At 35.0% G+C, this 15,277-nt stretch overlaps 1 protein-coding gene across 17 annotated transcripts in view; it reads right to left on the reverse strand.

Moving 5' to 3' along the window:
- Positions 1-15,277, reverse strand: part of Alkbh8 (alkB homolog 8, tRNA methyltransferase) — a 118,292-nt gene that overhangs the window by 43,365 nt on the left and 59,650 nt on the right. For all 17 annotated transcript variants that reach the window (XR_015451557.1, XM_087212149.1, XM_013076618.3 and 14 more), the window contains one exon: positions 3,600-3,706. Coding sequence is in view for 16 of the 17 variants with exons in the window: in XM_087212149.1 (XP_087068275.1) it covers positions 3,600-3,706 (107 nt within the window). In the remaining variant the exon portion in view is untranslated. The remainder of the gene's footprint in view (positions 1-3,599; positions 3,707-15,277) is intronic.

Below are 15,277 nucleotides of genomic sequence, written 5' to 3' on the forward strand. Positions count from 1 at the left end.
CTATGTGTAAATCTATTTCTGGACTCTGATCTGTCCCACTGATCTATTTGTCTGTCTGAACACCAACAGTATTTTCTCTTGACCTGTTATAGTAACTCTTAAAAATATGGTAGAAAATAAAAGCCTCCAACATTGTTTTTCTCTTTTAGTACTTTTGATTATTCTATATCAGTGGTGGTGAACCTTTGGTGCCTTTGCCACAGTGGTCTGTTTGTATCACTGAAAGCTTGTTAAGGATTTTCTTGTCTGTCATGAGAGAAGTGGTCTGTAATTTGCTTTGATTGTAATGTCTTTCACATGCTTTGGTGTCAAGAGTAATGCCTACTTCAAAACAAGTTAGTAGAATGGCTCTTTTCAAGAGCTTGTACCAGAGGCATTTTTAAAGACGTCAAAACAAGTAGTCATTACCTGAATTTATATTATTGTTACTCTAGTAGCCAAAAATATTAAAGATATATTGAGAAAATACTAAAAAAGTAACAGTTTTATAGATTTAAATAATAATTCAATATAATAGGAGCGACATCTCAAGTCAGTAGAAGATGATAACAGTCTTTAAGAGTTAATGGATAAATTATTTCAAGCTAATACAGTCACAAAAATCATCACAAAATTATGAAGAAATTAAAAGTTGAGTGTATCTGAAAAACAGAGTGAAAGGACAAGAAAACATACCGCACTGAGGGGTGACAAAGGTGTGAAAGCTAGACACAGCAGATGCTCATAGCAAGGGGGCAGACAAGTGCAGCTTTAACATGGCTGAGAGCACAGGGCACAGGCAGACTGCCTGGCTTTGTGGCTTTGTACAAGTTACTTCATTTCTTTATGCTTCAATCTCCTTTAAAATATCGAGGAAAAACAATAGAATAAACTTTCCACTGTCGTTGCATGAATTAAATGAGTGAATGTATGTGAAAGCCTTTGGAATAATGCTGGCACAAAGAAAATGCTCCAAAAACAATTTAAAGGCAGAGTTTACATATGCTCACAATAAGTAAGTGAAGCAAGCAGATTGTCTAGCAAACACATAGAAACAGTCTTCACTTCAAAAAAGTGAAGTATTCTCTTCCATTTTCTGGAAACATATATTCTCACTCAATGTAGCTTCCATTTCCTTCTTGCAATATACACATGAGTTCAAGAAATACTAATTTGCATTTAATTGTTATAAGATAAAAGCAATTGTGCATGCGCACTGATAAGTAATAACAGATACTCAACCATTTATCAGGGAGGAATAGAAAAGGATAGGAACTGTATGGAACTGGAGAAGCAGGCCCCATCTACAGAATGTCACTGAATTCAGTCTTGATCACTGCTGCCAAGCAATATTATGGCCCAATGTTGCCAGATGTTCTCAATTTTCAAAAGAAGATGACAATTCAGTTTTGAGTGAAAACTCATGACTTTTTCTTTAAATGAGGCAATTAAAAAAAAAAACCTGCCACCAATGTGGACAACCACTACACAAGCCAAACAGAGCATATCTGTTAAATTCACCCATGCGCTACCAGCTCACCAATTTTGATTAAGAGGACAGTTGCTGGAAGAGTAAACTTGAATTTGATCAAATTAAAGTTAGATTAAGGTATTTAATAATAAAGGGCAATATTAGCCTTTTCAAATCCATGTCCCTGTACAGTTTTTTGTAGTGCTTTTCTTTCAGGTGAGAAATCAAAAAGTTTTTATCAAGGTTTACTTCCTGTAATTCAAATACTTTTTAAAATGTATAAATATGCCTTTTTGAATCAATTCTCCCTTTCACCAAACATCTGATAACTATCTCAGTGTTTGTTTAGTGTCTGTCTCTTTCTCTCCTTGTCTCTGCTTCCTTCCTGGCCCTCTTTTCCATCTTTCTTTTCTGAATGCCCCCTCCCCCACACTCACTCATGCTCTCACAGTCTCTCAGTCACATTACAGGCAATGGGTCTTAATGGAAGCCTTCTGAAATAATAGGATTTTTTTCCCCTCAAAATATTAGAAAGAATTTTGATTCTAGAGCAACAATTCCTAAATAAATATTATCAATAATCCAATTCAACATGGTGATCCATGTCTGTAATACTAGCACTCAAGAGGCTGAGATAGGCTGATCATACATTCAAGACTAGGCTGAGCTACAAAGAGACTCTGTTTCAAAAAAATAAATAGATAAATAATTAATTAATATCTATACTCCAACCTTCCAGAAATAGGGCAATATGCTTTTCACAAGAGAATAATAATATGATCATAATGATGTTTCCTTAAAAAAATGAAAAAAATGATGTTTTTAGAACTTATACCACTACCAAGAATACATTAAAATATTTCATAATATATGAAAAGTAATTCTTTATTTTATATTTGCTGTAATATCAATATTCTTAAAAAGCTTAAATAAATACATGAGGTCAATGGGTCACATCATTATGATCACTTATATTACTTATTTTAAGTACAAATATTTTACTAGCCATGAATTTTAAAAAATCAAATAAATGTAAGCCCCAGTACACAAAATCAGGCCATCTTTTTTATGGCTCACATTGAAGACAGGTCACAAATTTATTTACATGTTCATTTTCTTGACATTTTATTAAAAATTCGCCAGCTAAAATCTCTAACCAGAACAGAACTTATAAATACAGAATTTAGCAATATTTTAAGTGAAAATATATAAATTTTAGTAGTTTAATGCTCTCTCCTCAGAAGGCAGTCCTAACAAAAGCAAATAGCCCATTTCTTTAGCTTTACATTAAATCAAAGAAACTCAAATTAAGGAACATTCTACAATGCAACTGGTCTCTTCAAAAGAATCAATGTCATGAAAGACAAAGTATTTCAAATAAAAGACTAAACGGAATTAACAACTAAAGATAATGCAGGATCACGGACTAAATCCTGAATCGAAGAAAGTTTACTGCAGAGTATTGTGCTACACAACTAGCAAAATCTGAATATGGATTGTATGAGAATATTTTATCAATGTTGAGTGTCTTGAATTTGAAAGTTGTACTATGGTTTTATAGAACAAGAGTAAGCCAATCTTTTCTGTAAAGGAGCAGATAATAAATATTTTAGGCACTGAAGGGCATATAAAGTCAACTACTCTTCATTGTTTTTATTTTGTTTTATAGTCCTTTAAAAATATAAAATCTACTCTCAGCTTAAGTGCTGTACAACAACAGGGTAAGGACTAAATTTGCTTCACAAGCCATGGTTTGTCAAACACTGATACAGATAACATTCTTGCTCTTAGGAAATACTCAATGAAGCATGTAAAGGTAAAGGATTATGGTATGTGCTTCTAACTCTCAAGTGATTCAGCAAAACTAATAATGATAACACATGTGAGCGAGATATAAGATGTGGCAAAATGTTCACAATTGATAAATCTAGGTGAAAGGCAAAGGGAGTTCACTCTACTATCCTTGCAACTTTGCTTTAAGTTTGAAAATAAAAACTGAAAAGAAAAGTTGAAGATGCCCCTTGGAGGGTTGAACCCAGATGTTTCAATGTGCAGGCACAGGACATGATTCTAGTGGCTCAGACACAGAAGAATGAAAGGTCTCACAAAGTAAAAGTTACCCAGTCATCAAGGTCATTTCAGTACATACCCATGGGTCCAAAGATATCTAGATTCTCCTGTCATGACTAGCAAACTCCGACGAGGCAACATAACTTGTACTGTAATACCATCTGGGTGCTTAAAATCCATAACAACCTGAGAGCAAAGACAAAAACATACAGAGCAATTCAAAATTTCAGGTACTCCAATATTCCAAGGATAAGGATGATTTATTCATCCTGGCCATCTTTCTAGGCTAATGGATATTAAAAAATGATAATGCTTATATAATAGCATAGCATAATGGTTCTATAGTGTCATAAGAGTCAACTGAATGACAAAAACAACAACCAAAAAAAACATTTTTCACCCATAAAGATTCAGACTTGGCAGATCTGAGGTGAGGTCCAGGACTCTGCATTTCTAACAATCACCTGGGCAGTGGGTGATTTGAGGATGATACCATAGAAAACCCTACCATAGTGGTCACACGTAAGGACTTCAGAGCTAAAATTCATATCCCAGCTCTTCCATTTACTATGGAAAGCCACGTGACCCAGGATAAGCCATGCAATCTCTGTGCCCTGGTTTTCTTCATCTTTAAAGAACTGCTACCTGAAATAAATAAATAATGGATAGAAATTATAGTGTCTCACCTATAGTAAATACAAAAGAGTACTTATGGTTATTTTTGGGGGGGGCGTGCGGGGATCAAACTCGGGACCTTATGCTTGTGAGGCAGGTGGTGGAACCACTGAGCTAAATCCCCAGCCCTGTGGTTATTTTTACTCATAAAATGCTACTGAGTAATGATTCTCATAGAACTTATCCTGCACCTTGAAAGCCATGTAACGTGCTAGAATTAGATGCCAATTAATAAGAGATGATCAAAGAAAACAGAGGCTGTTTTAGCAACTTTTTTTAAACTTTATTTGAGTTATGCTCAAATATTCTGATCAGCAACCTGTAAAGATACAACACCCAAGGAAATGTATTTTTTGTCCTAGTGGCCCATGAAACACCAAAAGTTTCTGACTAAAAATAGCAGCAGCTGACAAATGTGAATTTAAAGAGCATGCCAAAGGACTGAAAAATATTTTTTCAAGTGAAGAGATCAACTCATTTGAAAAATGAAAATGATGACAAAGTATGAGTGGGATAAAGAAAACTTAGCATAGCACCTTCCTTCAAGGTAAATTCAGCACAGTACCTGGCACAAAGTAAACATTCAATGAATGTTACTAAATGTTGTTAATGTTATCATTCCTAATATTAGATCAAACTAGATAATACATATGAAAATTCTATGAAATATATAAGAATTATACAGATTTAAGGTGGGTTTTTGCCTTTCTCACTTATTCTTTCAATCTAAGTATGGAAAGTAAAATAAGGTGACAATTTAATTTTCTAATCAAGCACAGTGGCACATACTTGTAATCCCAGCCATGTGGGAGGCTGAGGCAGGAGAATTGCAAGTTCAAGACCTGTATGGGCAACTTAGTGAGTCCCTGTCTCAAATAAAACTTTAAAAAGGGCTGAGGATGTGGCTGAGTAGTATAGCACTTGCCTAGCATATACCTGGGCTGGGAATGCAAACAGGCAAGAGCATGACTGCTCAAGTCCTTTACTGAAACTCCTTGGAAAGTATAATATACACCAGCTGTGCAATGGGAATGGGGGTTAAGGGGTTGAGGACCTTCAGAAAACACCGTGAAGCCTTCTGGGTAAAGCCACTGTAACTGTCTACACTCAGGCTGAAAAATTACATAGGATTTCAGCCTGGAGTCAGATTTCTTAATCCTTATAAACAGAAGATAAACAGTGTTTGGTAGAACACACATATCAGAAGTAAAACAAAAAAAGTTACAGTTGAATCAGTTTCGTGTAGAGTTTCCACTGTTCTGATAAAAAATGATCATATGTATAAAACATACATAATATATATGTATAAGTACAAAGTAAAAACTGTTTAAGTTTGGTGAATCTGCATATGAATTAAATGTTCTTATACTTTCACTTATAACTAATATTGTACAATAAAAAGAAAAAATTACAAATTTTGTGCCAATAATCTAAAGTTTAGACTTCTTTACTAAGGATTACATTAAATAGCAAATAAAAACAACCTTGACAAATTGTGAGTTCACAAAAGAAAAAATTAAGTTTGCTGTTGTTGTTGTTTTTTAACAGTACTGGATATTGAACCCAGAGCCTTCATACTGAGCTAAATCACAGCCCTTTCTATTTATTCTGAGATTAAGTCACTAAGTAGCCCAGGCTGGGCACTTGCAGTCCTCCTGCCCCAGCCTCCCAGAGTGCTGGGATTATAGATGTGTACCCCCAGGCATGGAAAGCTTTCATGTTTTAGCAATTTTAATAATACTTTTTCCTGCTTTTTGAATAAAGAACCCATGTTTTCACTATAAGCCCCACAAATAACAATTTTTAAGTTTTGCAATTTTTATATCAATCTATTGTTTTGTGCTTATGGAATATAAAAACACAATCTATTTCTGTGTATGCTTACAAAGCCTTCATATGATTAGATAAATATTAACTCTTATTTTGTTACTTATCTTTATAACTCTGAAACTTATTCTAGCATAAAATTTGATAGTATCTTCATTTATGAAGTCATTTTTCTTTATATAATTAAATATACATTTCCCATGAAAATTAAATTTTATTAAAACAATCATCAAAATAAAATACTTACAGTTTCCTCATACTTAAAGGATCTTACTTACTTATCTTATTTACTTAAATAATGCTTGTTATAAGACGAAAAATAAAAGGCTTTATAAAAACAATTCATGACAGATTCACAATCAATAACATTGCCCTGCAGCTGCTGAATCATTCTGCCATGTGACAGTCCTGCTCCACCGGAGCTTTTTCCAATTATTCCTTTTTGGGTTTACCTATTTTCTCTACTTTCTGAGATAGCAGAATCAATAAATATCAAGTCCCCAGCAAGCTCATGAGGCGTGACCAAGGATAATGTCCATTTCAAAGCAAACGAAAATCTTAAGACATTCTGATCTTGTACCACCTTTACGTATCCAAATGCAACAGAACGATACCCTAGACATAGTTATCACTCTATCAGCCCAGTACAGATGAGATTCATGACAGGAAAGTACCTGAAGGAATAAATAAATCTCCATGTTGGCTAAATAGGAAAATGAAGAACATATCACTTCTGGGAATAGTCTGAAAAGAAGACAAACTTAATCCTGATCCTTAATGGTTAGAAATAGGCTGAGTCATTCATCTTTTGAGAGAAACCCTGAAGAATAGTTGGACAAGTGGCAGTCTGATGTGACGAATGACATATGATTCACAGAGAATGATGAAACCTGAAAGGCCTGAGAAAACATATTTCACCATTCAAAGTCCACCTGTTTCCCCACAACATAGCAAATACAAATCTTCTGTAATTGTGCTAACATCTGTACCTGACCCAAATGAAATGAGTTTATTTTTTATTTTAAATAGTAAACAGGGGATTCTACACACCTCATTATAGACAGAAGTATCTACCATGTCTAGGCAAGTGAGAAAGAAAGAAGGAAAAAGGGAGAGAAATTCAAAATTGCAAGGATAAAATATTAAAACCTTAAACTATTTACAAAGAAATACAGCTAGGCCAAAAATGTCTTTACATATATTCCCTAGACACAAACTTAGATTCCCACCATATCGTAATTTGTCCATTGTGGGAATAAGAGGAACTTGGAGCATTCTTAGTGAAAGAAATAGTTTCCTGCCTCTCAACAAAAATAATTCTCCCAGAAGCAGATGTTGCCAAGCTAAAGAGTAGATGAAAGAGAAGCTTGCTGTTATGCCGTATTTTTCCATGGCAGAGAAACTGATAATTTTGCCCTGGAGATACCTTGGAGACCAATAGCTAATGTCATGACCTTTAAATCTTCTACCAATGCTGTACAGCCTGCTCCCTTAAGATAAGTTAAAATCAAAGCCCACAACAAATCTATTTCACTGTCCTGGTTCTTATAGGAAAGCTATTTTTAAAAATGATAATAACAATAATAAGTACATAAATAAAACACATACAGGAGACTTAAATCCATTTGAATAAATTATTTGAAAGTTGGAATCCCCAAATTATCAAATCTTGTGAAACAAAAGGAAAGGAGAAAATATCACCATCACACACTGAAATCATCATACAGGACCATTCATTTGAAAGCAATAAAAAGAAAACAAGTTCAGCTCCCTTGTCTTGCAATCAGCATCAATATTTACAACATACAGGCCACTGCATTCTGGTCCTGAGATGGAAACACATTAGAATATGAAAATGGGATGGCACTCTATGGCATGGGAAGGTGGGCCCTTATATAATATGTGCAGCAACTATGGTGGTGCATGTCTGTAATCCCAGCTACTTGGGAGGCTAAGGCAGGAGAATAAATTCAAGTCTAGCCTGGGCAACTTAATGACTCAAAGTTCATGACTTAACTTAATGTCTCAAGATGGGGAAAAAATAAATAAAACAGGCTGGGATATAACTCAGTACTCCCTGGGTTCAATCCCCAATACCAGGGAAAACAAAAAATAAATAAACCAGTACAGTCCAAAGGCATTTATTTCTCATTGCTCCTGAGACAGAATATGAGAAAAAGAACACCATTGTATGCTTCCGGTGTAAAAACTTTCATAGCTGGCCAGGTACCATGCACACATTTAGGGTACACATATCTGGGAATGTATCTGCAGTACTGCATTGTGAAACAGGTAAAATTAGATTAACCAAACTTTTTAAAAGAAAACATCACCCAAAAATCTACATTATAGCCTAAGTTAGCAAATTCTACCTTTCAAACACAATTCTGCTTTCCAAAACTAGGTCTCAGCGGCAGAATGAATACGTTCTACTATCTCTTCTTCTTCACTCCCAATTATAGATGGTTTTGAACTGTTTTGTCTGGCTAAGCGAAAGTATAATATAAAATAAAAAGAAATAGCATCTTCTAGCTCAATGGTCTAAATATATTGCCAAATAGCACAATGCAGAGTAAAATATACATTGCATAACAGAAAAATTAACTTAGAAAAGATGCTGAATTGGAGATACTTTAGTCACTACTGCGTACTCAATATTATAGATGCTTCATTTAAATTCCTAAGAGATAATAGGCTCATGCTTATGTGTTTATACTGATACCCTTTGCTGTGTATGCACCCTCATTTATCATACTATGGCTTCATTTGTTTGCAGGAACAATGAAGTGAAATTTACCATCACCCAAAAATGGATGCTCAAAAATGTAAGTCACAAAGCCAGGCTTGGTGGTGCATGCCTGTAATCCCAGCATTTAGGAGACTGAGGCAGGAAGACTGCCATGAGTACAAGGCCAGCCTGGGCTATGTAGAGAGTTCAAGGCCAGCCTGAACTATGTAGTGAGATCCTATTTCAAAAACGTAGGTAAATAAACAACAACAACAACAAAATGTAAGTCACAAAACAGAGGTAATGAGACATCTTGCTTATTATTCTATCTAGTGCATTATACTTGACAAATTTTTAAATGAATTAATCATAAATAATTTGTTTGAAAAAATAGGATAATATATCTCACATTTTTAGACAGAAGGCTTCTTAAATTCCATTTGTTTATTTGCTAGGCTTTCTTCCTTATGTGAAATAAATTTACATATTCTTATACATATATAACCAAAACAAGATGACTAGAGTTACAAAAAATAAAAATCAAAGGTATCTCTATCTATTCCTAAGGCCTGGTTTGCTCCTCATAGAAAAATGCTCAAGTACAGCATTTGCCATCGTCTCTAGCATAGACTATGTGATTGCTGGTTGAGGTGGTCATTGAAATGGCAGCACTGATAGTGGCAGAAAGAGCAACAGTAGTTATTGTTACTGTCATAGGACTAGGTATTTATCAACTCTCTATGACAACTGAAATCCAAGTATTTTGTGACAATGTCAATTACAAGTTACAAATAGGGATGAGCTTGAGCCCAAGCCTCCTGACTGGCCCAGTGCTGAACCCAGTTCTGGTACAAATACTTAAAGATGTAAAAATATTCATAGGCTTCAACTTTTTCAGTTTCTAAGACTGCTCTGGAATATTTAAGTGAGTGATGATCAGAACTGCCACTGGGTGTCTATATTACTTCACTTCTATTCTTTGAAAGAATAAATCTAAACTCTTATTGCCTTTGAAGTTGATATACAGCATTAGCATTTTCTAACTTAATGGTCAAAAATCCCAGCTAAACAACACAATCACTGTGACCCTTCAATAAATACAAAATCCAGACATCAGACATCATATTAAACATTCTGAATCAGAATAAGCCACAATACCTGCTCTGGAAAGAAGACAGTCTGGTGGGGGGGAGATTGAGAGGGGTACGACACCATAAGAACCTCAAATATTTAAATATCAAATACAAGCTATAAAAAGATGCTTACCATGTTAAAAGATATAAATACTAAACTTTAATAGGGAAGGAAAATGACAACAAGAGACACCAAACAGATTTTCCAGAACAGAAAAATACTGTGACTAAAATTAGGATATCAAATGAATGAGTTTAATATCAAATTAAACATAGCAAAAGAATTAAGTTTCAAAGAAACTATTTGGAGTGAAGCATGGAGAGACAAAAGATGGAAAATAGAAGAAAAGGAAAAGTGAAATAAAGAATATAGAGAAAAGGTAGACAAAGGGAGAAAATGGGACAGAGGCCCTATCTACAAAAGTAATGTCTAAATTTTACAAAACTGATGGATGAAACCAACCCACAGATTCAAGGGATCTAATAAACCTCAAAGTAGAATAAGCAAGCCCATCAAAATAAAACTATAGGAAACAAAACATAAAGAAAAAACATCTTAAAAGAACCCAAAGCTAACAAGAATAACCTAAGTCAGAAGTAAGTGAAACCTTTAGTGCATGAGAAGAAGAAGCTAAAATATTTTTAGACTGTTAGATAGTCAGATATAGCATCTAAGGAGGGAAAAAACCAAGGCTGGAAGTATTTTTGTATTCTTCATACTGCTGAGGAAAACAGTGCATGAAGAAACTTTTGGAATAGATGTGCTCACTATCTTGAATTTGATAATCCTTTCATGAGCTTTTATTAAATATATACAGCTTACTGTGTGTAAATTTCACCTCCATAAAGCTGTTTTTACAAAGAAAACGTGGGACTTAATAAAACAGTACTTAAAAGCAAAATTTCTTGGGCTGGGGATATAGCTCAGTGATAGAGATTAGCATGAGGGAGAGAAGGCCCTGGGTTCAATTCCTAGCATCACCAAAAAATTTAAAAATGTATAATCTTAGCCAGGCACATGCCTGTAATCCCAGAACTTGGGAAGCTGAGGCAGGAGAATTGCTGCAAGTTCGAGGCCAGCCTGGGCTACACAGTGAATTCAAGGACAGCCTGAACTACATAGTGAGACTCTGTCTTAAAAAAAAAAAAAGTATAATCTTACAAATACATGTCAAGAACACTGTTGACATCTACTTATTTACAAGCATTGTAAGTATATTTCAACATAATGACACAGGAGTTAACTATAATTTTAAGTGTCTGCCTACTATTCTATTATACAGTAATACTATGATTTACTGTCTATTCCTCTATTATTTAGTACTTAGACTAATTCCTAAGTTTGCTAAATTGAATGCTTATATGCATAATGAATTTCTTTAATCAGTCCCAGAATTAAAGTATTTTATTTCAAAGTTGAATTACTTTATAATTTCAGTTTAACATTACAATACAGTGATTCAAAATCTAGCTCAAACTTTAGTTCACCAGTATCTATGGTTTCCAATGATTGCCATAACTGCAATCATCTTCAAAAAGGGGTATGATATAAAGCAGACATTTTAAGAAGAGTTTATTGCTAATAATAGCATATAAATCCCGATTTCATATGATCTCACTGTTAACTCTGTAAGTTTAACTTCTGATCTATCTAATTATCATTAAAAATATATATACATGTCAAGAATATTTCCCAGGTTCTGACTGGATCATTAACCAAGGAAGAAAACCCAGACAGAGCAATGATTTGCTTTGTCTTATATGGGCAAATGGCAGTAGGTGGCAAATGGCTGAAGACAAAGATAATAATCTTGATTTAGATAAGTTAAAACATGGAAACAAGATAGAAATGAGGAGAAGATTGTTTGGCTGCTAAAGTTGTAAACATTTCTTATAAGTGCATGTAAATACTGAAGGCTAAATGTGAAGAAGGAGATGAAGTCACAATGTCTGCAGTCCAGATTGTATTTGTTGTTTAAAATTGTATAAAGAAAACATCTGGGTGTTTTTTCCAGTTTGTGCTGATGATCACAAAGTAATCGAACATCTGTCCATTAAAACAATAAACTTCTGAAAGAATAAGTACCCTGTGAGTCATTCCTGAGAGAAGTGATGAGAACTGCTTCAACACAAGAACATCTCTGGGGCCAAACTACATTGAAAACAAACTAAAAGAGCTATGAAAGCTACCACACCATTCAGCTGGTTATTTCAAGACAACTGACAAAGAACTTTTATTCAATATCTTACTAGAGGAGATAAGCCTGGATTGAGCAGCAATTTGCTGAAACCCCTAGCCTAGAGAGATAGCAGAGAAAATAAGGACAAATGCACCCTCTAATAGGCATGCAAGAGAGGGGATTTTCATCACCTAGGTATCCAATTATCCCAGCTCACTGAGTAGCAAAAGTTGTAATAAGAAATATTTACTGATGAACTGACTTCTTATAAAATTAGTAATGGCCCAAATATTTCTGTGTTCAACATCAGCTATCTCTACCCACTCTACTAAGCCCTTTGGCCAGTCTTTCAGTGAATGTCAGTGTTATCAATATTAGCAAATACAAAGTAAATATTAACAAACTGAAATCACAATTTCTGCATTGCAAAGATAGATTTTCTGAAGCTGATTAAAGCAATATCAGAGAACCATTTAAATAACATGCAAGGTTATTAAAGATTTGAAAATCTAGGAGTCAGGACTTCTGCAATGAAGAAGAGAAAAAAATACAACAATGATGCACAATGTTTCTAAATAGAATGTGAATCTCAGTGGTTTAAGACAGATTCCTGGAAAAATTGATAACAATTTCAATAATTTTGGGGAAATTATTAAAATCTTTATAATCAAGTTATAAAAGTCAAAGGAATTTTTATGACAGTATATTTTATCAAAATAATGCTTCTTGACTCCTTAATTCTAAAAACTAGTATATAGTTGTAATACAATCTAAATATTGTTAAACAACTTAGGCTATCTTTATAATTTTTAGTTTCTTTTCCCAGCTTTGAAGTTTTACTCAAAATTTTTCTTTCTCAGAGAAGCAAAATGGCACAGTAGTAATCAGTAGCAAAATACAACCTCTCTGGCACCCGGAATCCGGACATCCGGAAAATAACAACTTGACCAAAAGAAATACAGAAGTGGATCTCCAGAAATTAGGAGGGAGCTGACAGGAAAATTAGAAGCTACAGAGAAGTTAGAGAAACAGACCACAATGCAGAAAAAAACTAAAACAAAAACAAAGCAGTCTGGAAGCTTTCCCCAGCTCCTGGGCAGAGAAACCTGTCTCTGTAGACACAAGGTAAGCCTCCAGAGTTGGGAGGTCCAGGGAGAAACAACAGAATAGGCCAGCAGCACTGGACCCTAGAAAAGCCCACGGCTATTATAAAATACAAAAATAATAGGGTTTTACTCAGAGGGTGACTCCTTCCACAGGGCAGGCAACAATTGAAGAAGGAATCTAGTCCAGCATGTGCATTTTGGCCAGAGAGTGTTTCCTTCAGGCACCATTTCAAAAAGGGGCTGATTATTTAAGACTAAACCTCAGAACATCTGAAAACGAACTTTATCTCAGAGTTCCCAGTGTAACTCTCCCACAATAACTGTGTGAGAGACAGCCATGGAAGACAGTCACAAGAGGGCATAGGCTAGACACAGACCCCCTACAACATTTAAGCTCAGGCCAGGCAGGACGTGGGGGTCACCTTCCATGGTGAAAGCCAGGTGTGGCATGTGTGGATTTCAAAAGCAGCTAGGCCTGAAAGTGCTGCCCTTAAGTACAGTAGTCTGCTTGAACCTTTGCCCTGCTGCCTATATCCAGTACAGATTAGAGATCAGATTGCTTTCCTCAACTACCAATATGAGTAAGGTCACGCCTAAGCTTAGACTACTTAAACAGCCAGGGGTGAATGAACACAGGGGCCTCTGGAACGGGGGGCACCTCACAAATCCACAGGCCATAATGCTAGGCGGACAGAACTTAGACCTGACATCAGCCTGAGGAGTGGATGATACAAAAACAACAACACTGAGTTTTTGCAACTGTATTCTCTCGCATGGTGGCCCACCCTCACAGTGAAAGGTGTACTTCTTTTCCTACTTTTGTTGGTCCAAACTCACACTGCAGAGCCTGTTTTTTTCTTACCTTTAATAAAAATTTGCTACCAATAAAAAAAAATTATAGTGGAGTACCTCAATATCTCACTGTCACAAACCAATCAACAAGGCAGAAATTTAAGTATTGGACCAAACATTTGAACAAATGAACTTAGGAGATACCTACATCATGTTCCATCCAATAACAACAGAATACACATTCTTCAGAGCAGCACATGGGACTTTCTCCAAAACAGACCACATATGGTAGCCCATAAGGTACACTTAAGTAAATGCAAAAGAATCAAAATTATCCCGTACATATTATCCAATCATAGTGAAATGAAACTAGAAATCAGTGGCAAAATAAACAACAGAAAATATGCAAACACATAAAAATTTAAAAAATAGGTACAGTACCCAAAATCTAGGTCTAGAAAAGGAGCTAGGAAAGTATTCAAGAAATTACAAAGCATCAATAAAAAGAAAAGAAAAAAAAAAAACAGAGCCACAACAGTGTACAAGAGTGATTAAATGCAAGAAAAGACAAAAGCCATCTTTCCAGTGGCCACTTGCAATCCTACTTTTAGGCTGCTGCAGAAGTGAAAGTTTTAAGTGAGGAGCCCTAGAAGAGGAATGTCTTAATAAACCTTTGCATGTAAGGATTGAAAAATATTTAACATTCAATAACTCTTTTTATTCACATCACATTCTTTCAGCCAGGAAAGAAATGTTATTAATCCCCTTTTAGGCCTTAAGGGGCTGAATTTAGTGATCTATTTGAAATAACATGAAAAACTGAAAAGTTTAGTAAGCATTTTTTCAAAATTATAAAAATTCACTTACTCCCAAAAGCTATCTTGTAAAGAAAAATCTATTATTCCTGTCATAGCTTAGAACACACATACTTTCCAGCTATTACAAAGAAGGCTTTCACTAGACACTCCATCATTCCTATTTATGCCTTCAGTGTCATCAAATGGGAATAATAATTGCAGCAGATTTTCAATCCAACTAAAGGGCAAGATTTCTCTTCTTTACAACTTTTCATTAAAAACTGAATAATGACTCTGTCGGATGTTGAGGGTATACTGAGTCCTAATTCCTTCCCTGGGAGGGAAGGGAATTTCACTGGAGTGGAAAATAGGAAATACACTCCTAATTTTTCTCCATCTCTTCACTCACAACTACTGAGGAAAGAAACAACACCTTAGCTGATCAGTAAACTTAGAGCTAGGATCACTTGGCTCAGTGCTTTCTTCTCTTTTTCAGAACCAGCTGGTTTGTAGGATCCA

The sequence above is a fragment of the Heterocephalus glaber genome, unplaced genomic scaffold (genome assembly GCF_053883595.1).
Source record: "Heterocephalus glaber isolate CG9 unplaced genomic scaffold, H.glaber_assembly_v1.0 deba00001429, whole genome shotgun sequence".
NCBI classification, from domain to species: Eukaryota; Metazoa; Chordata; class Mammalia; order Rodentia; family Bathyergidae; genus Heterocephalus; species Heterocephalus glaber.